The following is a 19072-nucleotide window of genomic DNA, read 5'->3' on the forward strand; positions in this document are numbered from 1 at the left end:
CAAGTAGGGCCCCAAATGTCCTTTTTACACTTCTATCACAGTGATCCATTCCCACTGCGCTAATAATTTTACTTTACTTCGGATAGAAAAACGTAACTCCCGCCGCCAATCCCAAGAAATATTTGCTTTATCTTTCGAAGTCCAGTACAAAGATCATTTCTCAGGGAAGTCTTTCGGGCCTTTCCCACCCCACGGATACTTCCATCCATCTCGCCCACTATGTTGTGCGTTCCACACAGCACAGATTGCGCACTCTCAACTTCGCGTCTCCGGGGTCCAGAGCGGGGCCCTTCAAACACTGCGAGCTGCACATTTTCTAATTAGCCACATTTACTGATGCTGAGAGGCACCACAACGCCTGGCAGCCGCACCTCGGCGTGTGAACCAATTGCTCCCCGGAAGTGACGCGCTGTCAGGAGCGACGTGCTTCCGCTCCCGACTGTCGCCCCCGCCGCCACAGCCGGACGGGTTTCTCTGGCCTGCCAACTCTGTTGCTCTGGAGGATTCGTGCGTGGTAAGAAGCTGCGCGTGGGGGAGTAAGGTGGTGGGAACCCCTCTTTCGTTCCCTGGGACGCGGTGGGAGGGTGGAGGGAGTGGCGGCTACGTCCCCGAGGGCCCCCAGCGCCAGGTGGGGCTGAAGCACCGGGCACCGCGGCGGGCCCAGGCCGCCGGTGACGGGATCCTCCTCAGCTGTAGGAGGCTGGCCGCTTGGGCCGGCGCGGGCCAGCCCCACTGGGACCCGTCGGGTCGAATGGATCCGGCCGACCGGGTACTCAGAGCTTCCCCTGTTCCATGTACTCAGGGGAAGGATAACCTTTCTCCTCTTGAACAGCTCCAGTCCCCACTGTGACAGTCACAGGATCTGCAGCGACGAGTGCGCGCGCGTAGTGTAAAGTGGCGTGCACAGCCCCACACCTGTTCATTGGCTCCGCCCCTCAGCTTGTGCTGAAGGGATGTCGTGGCAGGGACTGAGGTTTTCCGCACGGGATGCTCCCCTAAAAGAGGGGCGTCTTAATAACTGAAAATTATTTGAAACAGCTGGGCTGGAAGTAGCTTACGCTCTGATTAATAAAAGGAAGACTCGGTATTATCACGTGACTGCAAACACATATTTTGCTTATCAATCTGCCGGAAAGAGTTGTAATGACAGACTTCAGGTCAAAGGACAGGAGTTGTGTATACTTACTAATTTGCTGTGCAAATTATTTGCGATGAAATGGCAGACTAAGCAAGAAGATTGGAGGAAAGTAGACCTGGGACTTAGAGATAGGAAAATAAACCGCTAAGAAAACTGCAGAATTTGGGAAAAGTAACTTCATTTACTATTACTATGTGATTTAATTTTGGAAATAATTTGGTTTCTTAATGAATTGTTTCCCAGTTTGAAGCAAGTATTTATATCCGTGTGGTTTTTGTTGTTGCTGTTTGTTTTCTTACTGGTGTGATAGCAAGGGCTAGATTTACATTACAGGCATATCTCTGCAGCATGTTATAGAATTAAATATACAGATATCTAAGTTAAAAAGTGTTTTAATAATTAAAACTAACATATGGGTACAGGTGATATAGTGATATAGCATGTATCTTTAGTTTCATTTTTTTATTTGAGATGGTGACTAACTGGCTATGCTTGTCTTAAAGACTGATAAACATCTGATGAAGCCATGACCAGGTGGGCACGAGTTACTACCACACAGAGTAAAAGACCCTTCCCTGCAACATCATGGGAGGACATGAAGAAGGGGTCCTTTGAGGGAAAAAGCCAAAACCTACCAAAGAGTAAACAACTTGAAGCCGATAGTCTGTCCTTTAAAAATCATGCACCCCAAGCAAAACACAAAAAGAATAAAAAGAAAAAGGAGTATTTAAATGAAGATGTGAATGGATTCATGGAATATCTAAGGCAAAACTCACAGATGGTTTGCAGTGGGGAGATGATAGCAGCAGACAGTCAGGAAGTCAGGGAAGAAATTGCAGTTGCTTTAAAGAAAGATAGTCGCCGGGAAGGAAGACGATTAAAAAGACAAGCAGCAAAGAAAAATGTAATGGTAAGATTATCACTTCTACTAAAATGTTACTTTGTATGGCTAGAAACTATTATTCATACACTCAGATATGTATTTTAGCAGAGTCTGATTGTGGTTATGTACTAGACTTATACGGCATCTTTTTGAGGGCTAGTAATGGCACTAGGACTTTCTTTGAACACCTTCTCTATGCTAGACAGTTGATGTACTGATTAATTATCACAACATACAAAGATGGTGGCATTATTTCCATATTTTGGGTAGAAAACACTGGTGTGCAGCTAGGTTAAGTATCTTGCTGAAAGCCACTTAGCCAGTAGCAGAGGAGAAATTCAAACCCAGGAAAAGGTGTTAATATTTGATTACTTAGAATTGTGGTCGGCACTTTATAAGTATATGCGTTATTAAATAAATGTGAACCTAAATGAGCTGCTAACTCTATGTAGTTCAGCCAAAAGAAAAAAAGAAGATATTTAAACCCAGAGTCTGACTTTAAGACCTATGTTCTCACCCCTTTCAGTAGCCCTTTTTCAAACAGCCATTTTTTAGAAAGATCAAAATAAGGGGGAAGGTTAAGTACAACAGGTTAGATATGTGTGGTTCCCATTAGTTGGAAAGGATGTCTCCTTTTATCTTTATCCATGAAAAACTGATTGCACAGGAAGGAGATCTAATAAGAATCATACTGGTTAGTAACAGAGTAATAGCAGAGTTAAAACTCCTTGAGACTCTCCCTAGTCATTGCTCCCTCCTTCCCCATGTTACACTGAGAGGAGTGCTGGGGGCTACAGGTTTATTTCCGTGGTGCCAAGACCTGGATTTTAAACTGTGTCAGACACAGGAAATGAAATAGTTGGTATAATTCTTTCCCTTCTCTAGCAAGGGATTCTTCTAGCAGGATACTACGTAAGAATCAGGACTTGTTGCTATTTTACAGTTTTATTTTTTATTAGAATTACTACATGTAGAGCACTGTTTGCACCAGTGTAGACTTGAAATGTTACAGCCTCTATAAATGTGGCTTCTGACTATTTGCAGGATTAGTTTTATGCAGGGTCATATTTAAAGATTCTTTTGTGGAGACAGTACTGATAAAATGTTCCTTATGGATAAATTGGGATAGAAAAGATAATCATTTCTATTTGGATCAAGATAGTTTTGTTTAAATTATACAATTTTTAAATATTTTAAAGTCAAGTTAATTTAATGTAAAGATAATGTAAAGATAATTTCATTGACATAGGCGATGTGGTGAATTGCATACTTTTTGAAAAAGTTTAGTATTGTGACCTTTTAAGAGAAGTTTTATGTTTTTAATTAAGGGGAAGGACATTGTTTTTCCAAAAAAAAGGAATTCTTTATATTAAAGCATGTGCTTTAAATAGTATATGGCTTGTTGAGACCCTTCAACTCATTTTCTTGTTTTTCTTTTTAATACCTCAGACTAAGCAGACTAAGCATCAGTTCTATTGTTAATAAGTTGACATCTAGAAATTTACCAGTCTACTCTCCACAATCCCATCTACATTAAATTTAAGGATCATTCAAAAAGTTTGTATTTGGTGAAGATTAGGTTTTTACAGATAAAACCCTAGTCAGTAAGCTGTCAGGTTACTAGAGACAACCTTGACTTCACTAAGAATCCAAGACTTCTTATGTTGGTGATCCAGTTTTGGGTAGTAACTTTTCCTGCAGTTGTAGAATAAATGAATTTTCTTTGTTTGCACTAGCTCGTTTTAAAAGTAAAAGTTAATAAAGACTAAAGGGACTCTTTCTTTTCCAGTATGTTATTAAACAGGAGAAAAAGAAAGTGAGGGCATAGTTGCAAAATATTATTTTGCCTACTGAATTTGCTTTTTAAAAACCTTGTGCTTATTTCAAAAAAAAATTAAATGATGAATTATTTGTTATCCAAAAAATATACCTTTTTCCAGTTTAAATAAAATACTTTAGCTATCTACCATCTTTGATTATGACTGATATTCTCATTCATTGCAGCGAAAAATATCCTGCAAATTGCTACGTAGTATGTAAAGACACCAAACCATTGTTCAATGTTAGGCTGGAGCCAAATAATTCATCTTAGAATTATACCTTGAAAATGTGCATATATTCTAAAATGAAACCTCTATCTATTTATGAATATTAAGGAATATGTATGAAAGATATAAAAATTTAAGTATACATTTTGGTATGAAATATATCTTATGATTCGAATCATAATTTAAATGGAATCACTTGACCCAAATTCATTCAATTATGTGAACCTTAAAAGTGAAAGTATTAATTTTGAGTGATAATTTTTATGGTCATTGTCCATCTCCTCCAGAAAACTCAGTGTTTCTAGGTACAGACATCCCCATTAATGAAATGAATAGTCCATATTTGCTTAATTCATTTAAGCAATTACCTCCTACAAAGACATTTATAACTTGTGTCTGAGACTGAGAGATTTATGGATTGAGGGTTTTCAAAAGCACTGAAACTCTCTGATGGAAATGACATTTCTTATGGTTTAGGAATATGTGAAACACTTTTTTCTACAGATAAAATACTGAGATTTCAAAAAAAAGAACTAGATAACTTTAAAATGAGGAATGTTTTTTTTTTTTTTTTTTTTTTGCCGTATGCGGGCCTCTCACTGTTGTGGCCTCCCCCGTTGCGGAGCACAGGCTCCGGACGCGCAGGCTCCGGACGCGCAGGCTCAGCGGCCATGGCTCACGGGCCCAGCCGCTCCGCGGCATATGGGATCCTCCCAGACCGGGGCACGAACCCGTATCCCCTGCATCGGCAGGCGGACTCTCAACCACTTGCGCCACCAGGGAGGCCCGAGGAATGTTTTAAAGACATTTTTGATGACTAGAATTAATAAAGCCAGTGTAGTGTTGCAGTGTGGAAACTCACATTTTTGTTTTCCTAGGTATGTTTCCATTGTAGAAAACCTGGCCATGGGATTGCAGATTGCCCAGCTGCCCTTGAGAATCAAGAGATGGGCACTGGAATATGTTACCGGTGTGGATCCACAGAGCATGAAATAACCAAGTGCAAGGCTAAAGTAGACCCAGCTTTTGGTATTAATGTATCTTTTTTACTATCAATTTTTTATTTGGTTAATGGGGAAAGTGGCCAGTAAATAGCCAACTTGTTTTTTTTGTTGTTGACGGGGTTTGTTATGAGTGTGTCACTTACTATTTTGAAATCAAATGAGATTAAACTTTAAATCATGTAAAAACAAATATGTGTTTTAAACACTCTGAAAACACTCTGAGAATACAGTGTTTTAAAAGAATATGAATGACATAATGTATATATATATATGTATATATATTTATATATAAAACTAACAACAGGAACTGTTGATTGTTACAGGTGAATTTCCTTTTGCAAAATGTTTTGTTTGTGGGGAAATGGGACATCTGTCCAGATCTTGTCCTGATAATCCCAAAGGACTCTATGCTGATGGTGAGTACTTTTATATGTCGAAAATGGTGAGTCATCATGCAGTTGTGATTTAGTTTATACTTAAACAGTTTTAAAATAAATTCTTGAGTAAGTAGCAAAATCTTGAGAATTTCATTATCAAGCACTATTCTATGTACTAGACTTTTTGTGTAATGTAACTTGGTATTATTTTTAATACATCAAATCAGAAAAAACTGACGTGTATACTTCAAAATATCTGTGCTTGCTTCAGCATCATTTGTGAGAGTATAAGTATCTACTTTTAAACATAAAAGAAGCAAAGGGATAATTTCTCAAACTAGGATAAGATTTAAAAAATAGTGTTGTGAATTTAATATCAGTCTGGCATACCATTTTGGGTAGAAGGGTTGATACACACTATTCATATTTGTAATAACTTTTGTTTCTGAATGTTTTCCTTAGTTAGTTGTCTGGCATGGGAATCAAGTAACTTTCTTACCTTTAGCTCAACTAATGGCTTAAGGTGCCCACAATAAAGTCTGTGATGTTTAAAGCTTTAAGGAGGAGGTTGTCATCTGTTAATATGAGTCATTTGTTAATGTGATGCTGGTACCATCAGGTTCTAGAAACCACTTGTGTTGTGACTGGGTCCCCTTGCAGAAGTCCAGTGAAAAAGCATAGCTTTGGAGTTAGACCAGTTATAGCCTCAGCACTACCACTCACTAACTGTGGGACTTTGGCCAAGTTAACGTCTCTCTTCTCAGTTTCCTTACCTGTAAAATGGAGATGAGAAAATTGTATTTCATTGATTCTAAAATACACATTTTTTTTCATATTTTAGTATCTCTGAACTCAATGTATCTTACTATTGGGGGGTGTCACATAATTGGAAGTTTTTTTTCCAGAGAGCAATGTAAAATAATGATACATTTTATAATCAGTGGTGTCTTAGATTTGATGAATTATGATATTTTACCTTGAAGAGTTATAAGGATTAAAATATATTATTCAAGTGCCTCTTCTATTTCACTATGGCATCTACAATAGTAAAGAGTCCTGGACCTGGAAGATGCTCAACAGTGCCTTTCAGTTTTGAACTTAAGAAACAGGTCAGGGCTTCCCTGGTGGCGCAGTGGTTGAGAGTCTGCCTGCCGATGCAGGGGACACGGGTTCGTGCCCCAGTCCGGGAAGATCCCACATGCCGCGGAGCGGCTGGGCCCGTGAGCCATGGCCGCTGAGCCTGCGCATCCGGAGCCTGTGCTCCGCAACGGGAGAGGCCACAACAGTGAGAGGCCTGTGTACCGCAAAAAAAAAAAAAAAAAGAAACAGGTCATATAATATGACTAGTGAGCAAAGATGCCTTTGTATGGTCAATCAAAATGACTAGATATAAAAAAGTGCAGCCAGGGGAGTAGGTCACATAGAAGTGAGAATTCATCCTATTAGGGTCATTTTTCTGAGTGAGTCACTTAACATTATGAGCATGATCGTGATAATGCTTGACCGTTAAGCAATAGTGTTCGACCATTCAGTGAAGACTCATTTTAGAAACCAAATGTGTTGTAATTCACAGTCCTGGAATGTTGCTTAAAGAAGACCAATAGGCATTTTTACTCGAGTTAGGATGCCTGGCAGATAGAAGGCACTGAAACAAAAGTTAATTTCATTCCTTTTGTAATTGCTCACCCCCATCTGACCTGTACAGCAGAGCAGTGGTTCCTAACCCTTTGGGGACCTCATAGCACCTCATGGTTAAACATTCTGCTCATTAAAGAATCTGATTAAAAACTGTGGGCATTCTCCTCAAAAAATGCATCTGCACACAGATTTTTCAGAGTTCACAAACCCTTCCCTTTCTAACTGTGGTTAAGATCCAGGCTTCTGTGCAGTGGCTCTTGGACACTCCAGAGGACACGTATCTTCCGTCATATCTCACTTCTCTTTCCCACATCTGCCCTGAAGGCCAGGGGCAAGAAATGGTGGGTAGGTACAGTTTAGTGCTCTTTGAAGTCAAGAGGAATGGAGAATGGACTTAATAGGAGTAAGTTCCTGGCTCCAGCTACCTTCGCAACTAACAAGGTTGTGAGGACCAAATAAGATATGAAAGTGCTTTGAGACATTAAAAGCCCTATGTAAAAATTAGAGGTTTTCAATCACTCTGTTCTTCTTATAGGTGGTTGCTGCAGACTTTGTGGCTCTGTAGAACATTTTAAGAAAGACTGCCCCGAAAGTCAGAAATCAGGTGAGATCTCTGGGCCTCCATTTTGAAGGGGTGAGATTAGTATTCCTCTGTGTTTTTGCTGAATTTTGTTATTAATATCTTGTTGATGTACAACTAATTTTAAGGCTGCCTGGTTTCCTACTGCAATGATGGCTTCATCATTTCTTTATCAGCAGTACTAACTGAGCATCAGCTGCTGTTCTCAGGTGGGGAAAAAAAATGACCAGTAAGCCCCAGAGGACCCTGATTTTATAAAGCATCTTATTCATAAATATTTTTATTTGCTAACCCATGTATTTAATAATAGAGCCAATTCTGTTACTTGAAGAAAAGTATTAATTCACTAAGAGAAAATAAGAAATTTGAGAATAACTTACAGTATTCTTATGACTGAGTATCCTCATGTATGCTCTGAAACCAAAAGGATTCAGTTAGTTGCAAAAACTGCCAAAAATATTAAAATTGTGTTATCCACACAGCATCTGGCCAGTTATATTTTCTTCCCAGTGAAATACTACCCTCGGTCATCAAAAACTTCATAAATGTTCACCAAACCTAAGGCAGATTTTTTTGGGATGTGGAGACCATTATTACATTAGTTTACCTAGCTTAAAATGATGATAATCCTGTGTGAAAGAAAGCAAGACAGTAGGATAGCCCACTAGTGCTTCTTGGGGAAAAAGCACATTTCTTTTTATATCATATAGTTATAGTACCACACAAATAAGTCTGCCCATTCTTACTTCCTACCCCTAGCACTTGAATCTGAAAACCAAGAGTTCTTGTTTACAATCTTGTCTAGAAGAAGATAGTCTTTACTACACTGTAGGCAGTGAGATTGAAATGATGAAGTGGAATTTGAATTCTCCCTCCTGGGAGGATTGCCTCTTCCCAAATGACAAGACTGACAAGCAGATGTTGTATAATTTCACAGGTGGAATCTTGTTCATTTGAAACCGAGGCTTCATAAGTCTTGCTGTTTGCAGACTCTTGGAATTCATTGACTCTGTAATGATGAACTCTGGGAAAGAATGAAAGAGCTTTCTCATCAATTCGTGCATTGCAAAGCAGTTGCTGCATTTCCCTAATTGGGATGAGAAATTGCCTGTGGTACTCTGAAATCAAGGGTTATAATCAATTACAGAATTGCTCACTTTCCTTTAGTGATGGAGTCTTCTCTCTTTGTGATTATTCATGTCAAAACTAGTTCCTTTGCTAAACCAATACCAATCTAGGTGGATGTATTTGATGACTGTTTCTCTTACATTCTGACTTTTCTATGTCTTTACAGATCGAATGGTCACGGTTGGTCGCTGGGCAAAGGGAATGAGTGCGGACTATGAAGACATTTTGGATGTGCCTAAACCACAGAAACCCAAAACAAAGATACCTAAAGTTGTTATTTTTTGATGATTAGTGCTATCGTTTGTTAGCACCTCATTGGTAAACATTCTGAACTGGGCCTACTTCATAAGTTGGAGCTGGACTCTCCCTTGGAGTCCTGTATTGTAGATATCAGTATAATCTAGGTGTGGTCAAACCAGTTCCTGAGTTCTGTCCGTCAAGGAGCACTTCTACCATTGTTTGGAGAAAATCACTGAAAAAAAGTATAATATGTTCAAAATGCATTTTCTAAAAGAATATATTTTTAACCAACAGAACTTAGGTGTAACTAAGTGGTTATATACCTGATTGTAACAATCATCTTTTTCTAAAAACAAAATTATGCATTAATATGAACTGTCCCTAAAAATAGGGTACCTGCTTTGCATTAGGAAATGAATTTTTGTTATATTGTTTTCTTGGTTCAAAGTATCAATTTATTATTATATTAGAAATTAATTTATAATTGCCACAAAATCTGTATTTTAAAAACATTTAATAAAAACTCACTTGCTATTTACTTATTTTTCTGAATACCTAATTTTGGATTGAATGAGCCATTGTCCACTAATGTCCATGTAACAATCCCTTTGGAAACACAATCTTTATGAATCCTAGATGAGCTTAATTTTTTTAAATTTTTGTTTTAGTTTTGACATAAAGAACAAATTATTGAGGTTAAAATAGAAGAGTATCTCAACTTAACAGCAGCTCTTTCTTTGCCCCTGATTTTCAAGAGAGAAATTCTAGCCAAAATTCAGTTTGTGCTATTTAACCAGAATGATGATGGCACATAACAGATTGTCTGTCAAACTTAATAGCATTTTGTTCACATGTTTTAGATGAGTCAGAATGAGACGCAAGCATCATCATCATCATAACAGAGTTAGAACACTAATCAGAGACCCATTAGCTTCTTTGTTTGATTCGATGAATACGTGCATACTTAATACATATATTTCACAAGGCTTAAGCCTCCCATTGTTCTGTATAATGGAATGACTGTTGGATTGTGTATTTCATTTGGAACTTTACCTGATTGGATACATTTGTAATAAAAGGAAACAGCTGTGATTAGTTACTGATGTTTCAAAAGCAAAATATTTACCAAATAAGAAAAGGAACACTTTTCTGTTTTAATGTCTGTACCTCTGAACATTTCTAATCTTAATAGGAGCTGTTCTTTTTTTTTTTCAGTGACAGAGGAAAACATGACAGAATATGGCTCAGCATCCCAGAACTTAAGGAAATGGGTGCCATTTAAAAGGAATGGTACAAGTCATGCAGCTGGAAAAGGACAGCAGTGCTGCCCTGGTCATTTAGTCTGAACACACCCAGATTTATTTCACCTGTCCTATCAGGAGCAAAAGGCTCTGGAAAGTCAAAAACCTGTCAGCTGCAAGTTAAGTCTAATGTTTTTTATGTAGTCTTCAATGCAGGGATGTCCATTTTGTGTTCCTTGGGGTTACTTTATTTACATTTTAATGGTCTATAAAGTAGACAGTGAAATCATTGGAAATAAATTGCAGGTGCTGAATGTAACACTGGAAAGCTATGTGGACACCTTGTTAAAGAAACTCACCAGAGACAGAAATTCTGACATCCTGAGAGATTGTGTATTGCTTGATGTTGGTTATTTTCTTAACTAAGAATGCCAAAAGAAGAAGGCACACATTTACTTTATTCATTATATATTTTCCAAGGACCTACTATGTTCCTGGTACTCTTTCAGGCACTTGAGATTGTGGCAGTGAATAAGACAAACAAGGCCACATGCGTTCTGCTGGGGCTGAAGAATGGAGAGGAGACATAGGAACAAAAAATACATATCAGAAATATCAGTAAAAATAATAGGGATATTTTATACATTTTATAAATATTTTGTTGAATCCCCTAAGACTTAGTGGTTAGCACTCTTTTCTTCCTTTAGTCCTTTGGAAATGTCATCTCTCTTTACAAGCTTATCTTTCACTTTGCTATGGCTGACTCCTAAATCTCCATCTTGCCCTAAAATCCCTGGTTTCGGTTCTGTCTTCTCACCTCCCTGCTGGACAGTCTTACTTGGATGTTGCACTAACACCTCCAACTCATAATAGCTTTAAATCTCATCACTTCCCCTGCGGGAAAAAATGGACTAATTCCCTTTCTTGTCTCCATTTTATTCAGTACAATTATATTCCAAGCCTGTAGGCTCGCATCTCAAGTTACTCTTTTCTTGACGTTCTCCCCACCACACCCCAGAGTCAACCCTCTCTGACTTGGTTCAGGCGTCTACCTATAATCTGCTTAATAGAGAGTCTTTTATGACCGGCCTTATAGGAAATAGCTTTTTCCTCATCCCAATAACTTTTCATTCTCTTGCTGTCTAAATTTTCTCCATAATTTATGTTCCTACATAACACTATTTGTCCCCTCTCCACCGGATTATAGGTTACATGAGGGCAGGAATTTTGAGTCTTATCCTCAGAAGTGCTTGGCGCATACAGAGCATTCACACTTGTTGAATGAATGAGTGAATTAAATGAATATGTGATAGAATTAACACATGATGCAAGAGGCTGGGTAGCTACTTCAGGTTGGATAATCGGGAAAGCCTCTGAGGGAAAGACTTTTAAGCTGAAATCTGATGACAAGAAGAAATTTGTTGTGAAGATAATGAGGAAGAGCGTTTAAGGGAGAGAAAATAGTCAAAGCCATGAGCTTGCCATATTTGAGGGGCAGAAAGAAGATGTGACCTTTTTGACTGGCTTCCTTCACTTAGCATAATGTTTTCGAGGTTCATTTGTAATGTTACATTGTATAGTACACAGGGAGGTATTAGGGAGAAAGCCTTGGATATCTTGATGTGAGGTAATAAGTAAATGCAATGATACTGAGGAAGGAGCCTGCCTGGTATAGTTGAAAAACAGCAAAGAGGCGAATATGGTTGGAAAAGAGAGGGATAAACTAGTAGAAGATCAGAGAGTTAACAGGGGTCATATCTTATAGCCTCTACCAGTTTCTGCCACATAAAAACCACAAACTCTCAGAAGCATACACTAGTAAGTGGTTATTTAGCTCATGCCTATGAGTCAGATCTAGACTGGGCTTATCTGGACAGCTCTGCTAATCTCATTTGGGCTTGCTCACATCCATAAGAAGTTGGTTTGGGGTCAGCTGATCTAAGCTAGGCTCAGATGAAGAAGCTCTATTGCATGTGTTTCTCTTCCTTTTCCTGGGACCAGCAGGCTATCCCTGACATGTTTTTCTCAGGACAGTGGCGGAGATGTAAGAGGGCAGGTCCACTTGGAAAACCATTTTCAAGCCTTTGGTTGCATCATGTCTGTTGATGAGTCACACAATCAAGCTCAGAGACAAGAGGTAGAATAGAGTGCTCCATTCGTGGAGGTGGGAATGGTGGTGAGGGAGTGAATATTTCTGAAAAATAATCCAACGTACCACAACATACCCCAGACCATTATAAAGCTTTGGCTTTCACTCTGTGATATGCAAAATTTTTCACACGTTTGGGGAGAAATGTGACATGATCTGATTGCCGAGTTGAGAGCAGAGTGAAGGGAGTAGTAAGGATAAAAACAGGTTATAATTCAGGTGAGAGAAGATGGTGTGAATGAGGGTTGTCGTGGTGGAGTTGTTAGAAGGGGTCAGGTTCTGATTATGTTGATATTTTTAACATAGAGCTAATAAGATTTCCTGAAGGAAGGAGGATTTATGGAGGGAAAGCTGGCAGAATTAAGAGATCTATTTTGGAAATGTGGACTTTGAGATGATGATTATCTTAGTGGAAATGTCAAATAAGTAGTTAGATATACAAGTGTGGAGTTCAGGAGAGTTTAGGGCTTGAGACACAGATTTGGGAGTTATTGGCAAGTAGATGTCTTTTAAAACCCAGAGGCTGGGTGGACTCACTGAGGAATGGAGATAGAGGAGAAGAGGCCAAGAACAGAGCCCTGGGTAGTCTAATATTTAGAGGTCTGGTGGAGGAGGAAGAACTTCAAGAGGATTTAAAAGTGTGACTGGTCACACAGGAGGAAATCCAAGAGTGTGACATCATGGAAGCCAAGTGGAGACAATGCTGCAAAAAGAAGGAACTAGTCAACTTTGTTAATGCTGCTCAGAGGCTAAGTAAGCTAACAGGTCCATTAGTTGTGGCAATAAGAGAGGTCTTTGTGGAGTAATAGAGGGAGAAGTACAGTTTGGTAAATGAAATAAGGATATGCAGACCACATTTATAGATAATTGGAGTAGAGATAGGTGGCCTTTAGGAAACTGGATCAGGTGAAGTGTTTTGCTTTGTTTTTATTTATTTTAAGATAAGAGGTAATAGTGGCTATGAAAATAATCCAGGAAAGGCTCCTGAAATAGAGAAAAAAAGAGAATTGGAGGAGGGAAGCCTCGGAGAAGGTTAGAGAAATGGTTCTTTGCTAAGGTAGAGATGTTTAATTCATTGTGTTAGGAAGGATGGCAAAGATGTGGAATGTACATAGATGGGGAGGTGAGACAACTCCTGCCTAATGGTTTATGTTTTCCTCAAAGGAGTATTTTCTAAATTTCATTAACTGAGAAAGGGTAGGAGACATGAGAAACTTGAAGGAAGAGAAGGCAGTGTGAAATAGCAAACATATAGGAAATGTAGTAGTATTATCAGAGGCCTTTTGAAATCTGGGGTCATAAATTTCAAGTGAGACCCGTCCACAGTTTTCAGGTGCTTAGTGCAGGGGTGAGGTATTACAAATACTTTAACCACAGTTTTGAGTTTGCCCGACAAGTCAAATGAAAGGAAAAGGTACAGGTGTTTTCCAGGGTGTGATATTAATGATAGACCATGGAATCTAAGCCAGATAAGGAAAGAAGGGAGGACATGGAGAGGGATAATGAGCTATGGAAATGATAGAAATATTAATTTTGAATCTATTTTCAAATGTCCCTAAAAATGTCACAAAATGAGGAAGGGAAAGATGGCATCAGATGTGTAATTTTTATATGGTACTTTATACCTTCAGGTGTACAATGAGAAAGACATTTTATAATATTTCTCTGACTTTTGAATCTGGAGGTGGGTTACTATCAAGAACTGTGAAGGGTCTGAGGTTCTTAATACACTAGTCTGTTACTGTTTCATGGATGTGGACAAGGCATGAGAATCCTGGTTCAGAGACAAAAGATAGTATGCATGGCACAGCAAACACCGTGAGTATCGTGAGTATCAACTTATTTCTGTTGCTTCCCTTTTTCCCTTAGTCCCCACAGGGTGACATGATGGGCCCAGATGGATGCTATAGACATAGGGGGTTTGTGTCACAGCTGAGGAACAAGTTGCAAACACTGTAGCACAGAGCAAACAAGCCAGCCTTCCTACGCCCAGAGAGTGAGCCATTACACTGAAGTCAAGCTGTGGTCACCTTGACCTGCTTAATTGCCTATGGGACTAGCATTTGCCTGTGGATAAATAAGTCTTGCAGTTTGGCACACTCAGCAATAATATGCAGGACCCCTCTGGGCCCATGGTGAACTGCTTGTCCCAGTAGTTAACACAACCTTCAAATGCATAAAATGAGTCATTGAACAAGCTTCATAGTTTACATTTCAATAATTTATTCGAAACAAAACTTATTCCTTAACATACACATTTTCAACATATATTTTCAAAACTACTCCTATAAATATACCAATAAAAATTTCCAAGGTTGTCTCTGAAATGTGCAATAAGAAATATGAACAAAACCTTGTGATGGTATATATAAAAATACTCTGGATTTCTCTAGGTTTAATTAAAATTGTTCATTATTTCCTAGAGGTGTTAGACCATAACGGTAAACTATATCCTAAACTGTATAGATCAATTGTTACATTTTTTCTCTAGAATTCTTTAAAAATATGATAGAAAAACTGAATATAAATCAGAAACTCAGTTGCATTAAAACCAGAAAGAATTAATAGGGAAGAACTTCCTTTCTTAATCAAAAAGCTTTCAGTCCTGTTAGACACACTTGAAAACCCTTACTATCAAGAAAGGTATGAAATCTTCAGTGTTTCTGGAGGATATTTTGACACTCCAAAGGAGAAAATAAGCATGACTACATTTTTATGTTCCCTCTGTCCTTAGTCTCCAGCAGCTTGAGGGTGACTGCTGATGAACTAGCTTTGCTGCTTACGCTTGGTTTAGTCGTGTTTGCTTAAAGTCAGGGCACCAAAGAAATCCAGAAAAGGCTGTCGTGAATTCATCTGTCGTTAATTACCTCTCTAGCCTCTCCAGTGTCTGCTTTTCCTGGAATGTGCCAGAAACACATTCCCATCTCAAAGGCTGTGCCTGGGCTAGTTCTTCTGCAGGAAAACATGCTATATCCAGAGATCCTCATGGTTCAGTCCCTCTCTGCCTTCAGGTTTTCACTGAAATATCCCTCAATGGGGCCTACTCTGACCACCCTATCCACCAGGCCATCAATAACCAAAACCCCAAATCCTGGATGTATATATTACTACATAGAATATTTACTATCTTTCAGTGTGAACTCCCCCCCACACCTTGTTGTTGTTTAACAAAAGTCATGTTTCATGGCCAGAAAAATGTTATTAAATTTTACATCTTTAACTTGCAGTGGCCTTAAGGAGTAGATGTGAAGCTTCACACTTCTGACCCCTGGTCCACATGCCTGCATTCCCAGGCACGAGGGCAACTCCTGGAACTCCTCATAAGGCCCCTCCAGCCCTGGCCCAGCTGGAGTGTGGGTGGCAGAGGTAAGGAGGGGGTGGTCTGCAAAAGTCAGCGGGGCTGAGGGACCCCGGGCTCTGCACTGAGCCATAGCGCTGGCCTCCTAGCCCTGGGGAGGGGGGCCCAGAAGCAGCAGAAGCATTTTCCTGCTGCTTCTGGCAAGTGACCACCCTATTTAAAATATGAACAACTACCTCCAACACCTCCCCAGCACTCACATCCTTTACCCTGCTTTATTTTTCCATTTAACACTTATCTCCTAAATATTCTATTTATTTATCAATATTTTATTATGATGTTATCAGTATGCTTCTGTTCCTTGCTGAACCCACAGTGCCTGAAAGTGTCTAACACAAAGTAGTTTCTTAATATTTATTGAATGAGTGAAAGAGCAATCAAATACATTTCCATTAAAAAAGGAAATGTAGGGCTTCCCTGGTGGCGAAGTGGTTGAGGGTCCCGCCTGCCAATGCAGGGGACACGGGTTCATGCCCCGGTCCGGGAAGATCCCACATGCCGCAGAGCGGCTGGGCCCGTGCGCCATGGCAGCTGAGCCTGCGCGTCCTGAGCCTGTGCTCCGCAACGGGAGAGGCCACAACAGTGAGAGGCCCGCGTACCGCAAAAAAAAAAAAAAGGAAATGTAGGGGTTCCCTGGTGGTGCAGTGGTTAAGAATCCGCCTGCCAATGCAGGGGACATGGGTTCCATCCCTGGTCCGGGAAGATGCCACATGCTGTGGAACAAAAGAGTCGTGCACCACAACTACTGAGCGTGCGCTCTAGAGCCCACAAGCCACAACCACTGAAGCCCCTGCGCCTAGAGTGCGTGTTCCGCAAAAGAAGCCACTGCAATGAGAAGCCTGTGCACCGCAACGAAGAGTAGCCCCTGCTCTCTGCAACTAGAGAAAAGCCCACGTGCAGCAATGAAGACCCAACGCAGCCAAAAATAAATAAATAAAATAAATTTATAAAAAAGAAAAAAAAAGGAAATGTAAACCTAAGGGCTGTTGTTGAATTTTGCAATAGGAATGCCCTAGTCAGTTGAGTCATGGTTTGAGGCAATAGATTTTAAACTTTTTGAGATGCCCTATGTAGAGCCTGAATGCATTGCTATCTTTCCAGTGTCATGCCCTTTTAAAGTCTCTTTAGTTCAGTAGTCTGAAAGTGAGCACTTCAATATAGGCCATGATGACCACATGTGACTGATAATATTGAAGTGGGGCTAGTGTGGCTGATGTTTAAATTTTATTTAAGTTTGATTAATTTAAATGGTCACATGTGGCTAGTGCCTACCATATTGGACAGTGCTTGACTATGCCTGTGTTACAAGTTAGAGTGGACAACAGCTTTACTTCTAAAAGTGATCCAGCCAAAGTTACTCTATTCCTTCAACCTCACAATGTTTCTGTTACTGTTCAGGAAAAAGTTTCAAAAAAAAAAATTCAGAGGTGTAGGAGAGACAGAAGTTAGAAGTGTTTCAATTGTAGGAGAGGGCTGGAATTTTAGCGTACAAAACTCTAGTGCACTGTAACCCTCTTTACTGCTCCTTTTTTTCACCTTTTTAAAATCTAAAAATATTCTCAAAAATCTACTTTTGGAATGTAATGTATAAGCATTTTTTAATCGACATATCCACTCTTATTGTATATAAATGTTAATTCATAAAATTGGGGGACAGTCCACAGTTCATATAAATGAAAACCTGCTGGCACAGATTAATAAAAATAATTACAACCAAATTTGGACAGAAGTAAAGATTTGACAAACTAAAGCAGGATGTAACTAATCTCTTGAGTGCTTTAAACTCTTAACGGAGAAGTCCTTTAACTTTTAGAAGTTGTCCTGTAGAGGAGGCTAACTTGACGTATGCTGGTTTGCCTTATGAGTTAAGACAAATCACAGACAGCGTAAAATAATAAATGTTAAAGCCTAGGGGGGCTTCCTTGGTGGTGCAGTGGTTAAGAATCCGCCTGCCAATGCAGGGGACACGGGTTTGATCCCTGGTCCGGGAAGATCCCACGTGCCGCGGAGCAACTAAGCCCGTGCACCACAACTCCTGAGCCCACGTACCACAACTACTGAAGCCCACGCACCCTAGATCCCGTGCTTCACAACAAGAGAAGCCACCACAGTGAGATGCCTGTGTACTGCCTGCTCGCCGCAACTAGAGAAAGCCCATGCGCAGCAACAAAGACCCAACACAGCCAAAAATAAAATAAATAAAAATTTTTTAAAAGTCTAGGGAATAAAGTTCTAATGTAATGATTATGAAAGTAGAGCTCAGTTAATGCTTTCTCTACAATATCACATTTTGCAGGTACTTTGTGAGTGTAGATAGAGCAATAGATACTAAATTGGTCAGCTAACTTGATATATGTTAAATGACACTAGGAAAGTAGTTCCTATTACTAAAATTGATTGGATTCCATTATGTTTTAATGTCTTCCTAATTTAAAGCTCTAAAACATGTAATACATCTTGTCAGATGCTCCTGACATACAGATACCTGCTGTACATGGAACAACCCCATACTATTAATCAACTAGCCAACTTATCATTTCTGATTTTATAAAATTTTGTAAACTTTGAAACGGAACATGTAGCCTAAAAATGTTTTGATTATTTTAACCTAACTTCCACCATTTTACAGAGCACACAATATTGCATGTGGGAAATTTTCCATTGCCTGTGCTCCTGGAAGGGAGCAAAGCCACGGGTGATCTAAAACAGAGTTTTAAATCTCTTTTAATGTTAACCCAAATCACTGGTATTGGACTTGGGATGCATTTTGTTTTCTAACCTCTTCATAACTGCATTTTGCTTAGACTGATATTAAATTCTTTGTGGCCCAGAAGCTTGTCAAGTGTCAGAGCTAAGGGTGCTTGAAATTGAAAGTGGAAAATAAAATGACAGATAATTTAAAGTTTATCCTTTAAAATATGCTTATCAACCCATCATCAGTAGTGTTCTCTATGAATTGTATACAGGAGGCTGCTGTCTCTTCAATGGATTTTGACCAGCCACCAAGATTTCCAGCAAAGTAAGGAAGGATGCTAGCAGAAATCTGGTTAAAGTAAGATACCTGTTTAAAAAAACCAAACCAAAACAAAACAATATTTTAATTTCTTATTGACTTGGAGCTTTTTCAAGCAGGGATCTCAATCTTGTTGGCGTAGGGGAGGCTATGACCCTAATCTTTTGGGAATGGATCTGAAAGGATGACCTTAGGATTCCCTGGTGGGTGTGGGTGGACACACATTGCAGAATTACAGTTAATTAGTAAATCCAGGTAAAATGTTCCTCTGTATC

General features: G+C 39.4%; 2 protein-coding genes and 1 long non-coding RNA gene across 3 annotated transcripts in view; 2 read left to right on the forward strand and 1 right to left on the reverse strand.

Annotated features, from left to right (window-relative positions):
* Positions 1 to 434: 434 nt before the first annotated feature.
* ZCCHC9 (zinc finger CCHC-type containing 9) lies at positions 435 to 10120 on the forward strand. The gene is made up of 6 exons (XM_060091789.1): positions 435 to 514; positions 1642 to 2048; positions 4948 to 5098; positions 5397 to 5489; positions 7624 to 7692; positions 8963 to 10120. Exons 2-6 carry the CDS (start codon positions 1665 to 1667, stop codon positions 9079 to 9081), a joined length of 816 nt encoding a protein of 271 aa, XP_059947772.1. The 5' UTR covers positions 435 to 514; positions 1642 to 1664; the 3' UTR covers positions 9082 to 10120.
* A 1348-nt stretch (positions 10121 to 11468) lies between these two features.
* LOC132485285 (uncharacterized) lies at positions 11469 to 18836 on the forward strand. The gene is made up of 4 exons (XR_009531399.1): positions 11469 to 12414; positions 14058 to 14253; positions 15654 to 15792; positions 18751 to 18836. It is a non-coding gene; the product is annotated as an uncharacterized LOC132485285 (long non-coding RNA).
* The window catches only part of ACOT12 (acyl-CoA thioesterase 12), a 56690-nt gene continuing 56313 nt past the window's right edge, over positions 18696 to 19072 (reverse strand). Inside the window, exon 15 of the mRNA XM_060091790.1 lies at positions 18696 to 18845. Within this exon, the coding sequence (XP_059947773.1) occupies positions 18696 to 18845 (150 nt within the window). The remainder of the gene's footprint in view (positions 18846 to 19072) is intronic.

This window comes from Mesoplodon densirostris, chromosome 3 (genome assembly GCF_025265405.1).
Source record: "Mesoplodon densirostris isolate mMesDen1 chromosome 3, mMesDen1 primary haplotype, whole genome shotgun sequence".
Taxonomy (NCBI): Eukaryota; Metazoa; Chordata; class Mammalia; order Artiodactyla; family Ziphiidae; genus Mesoplodon; species Mesoplodon densirostris.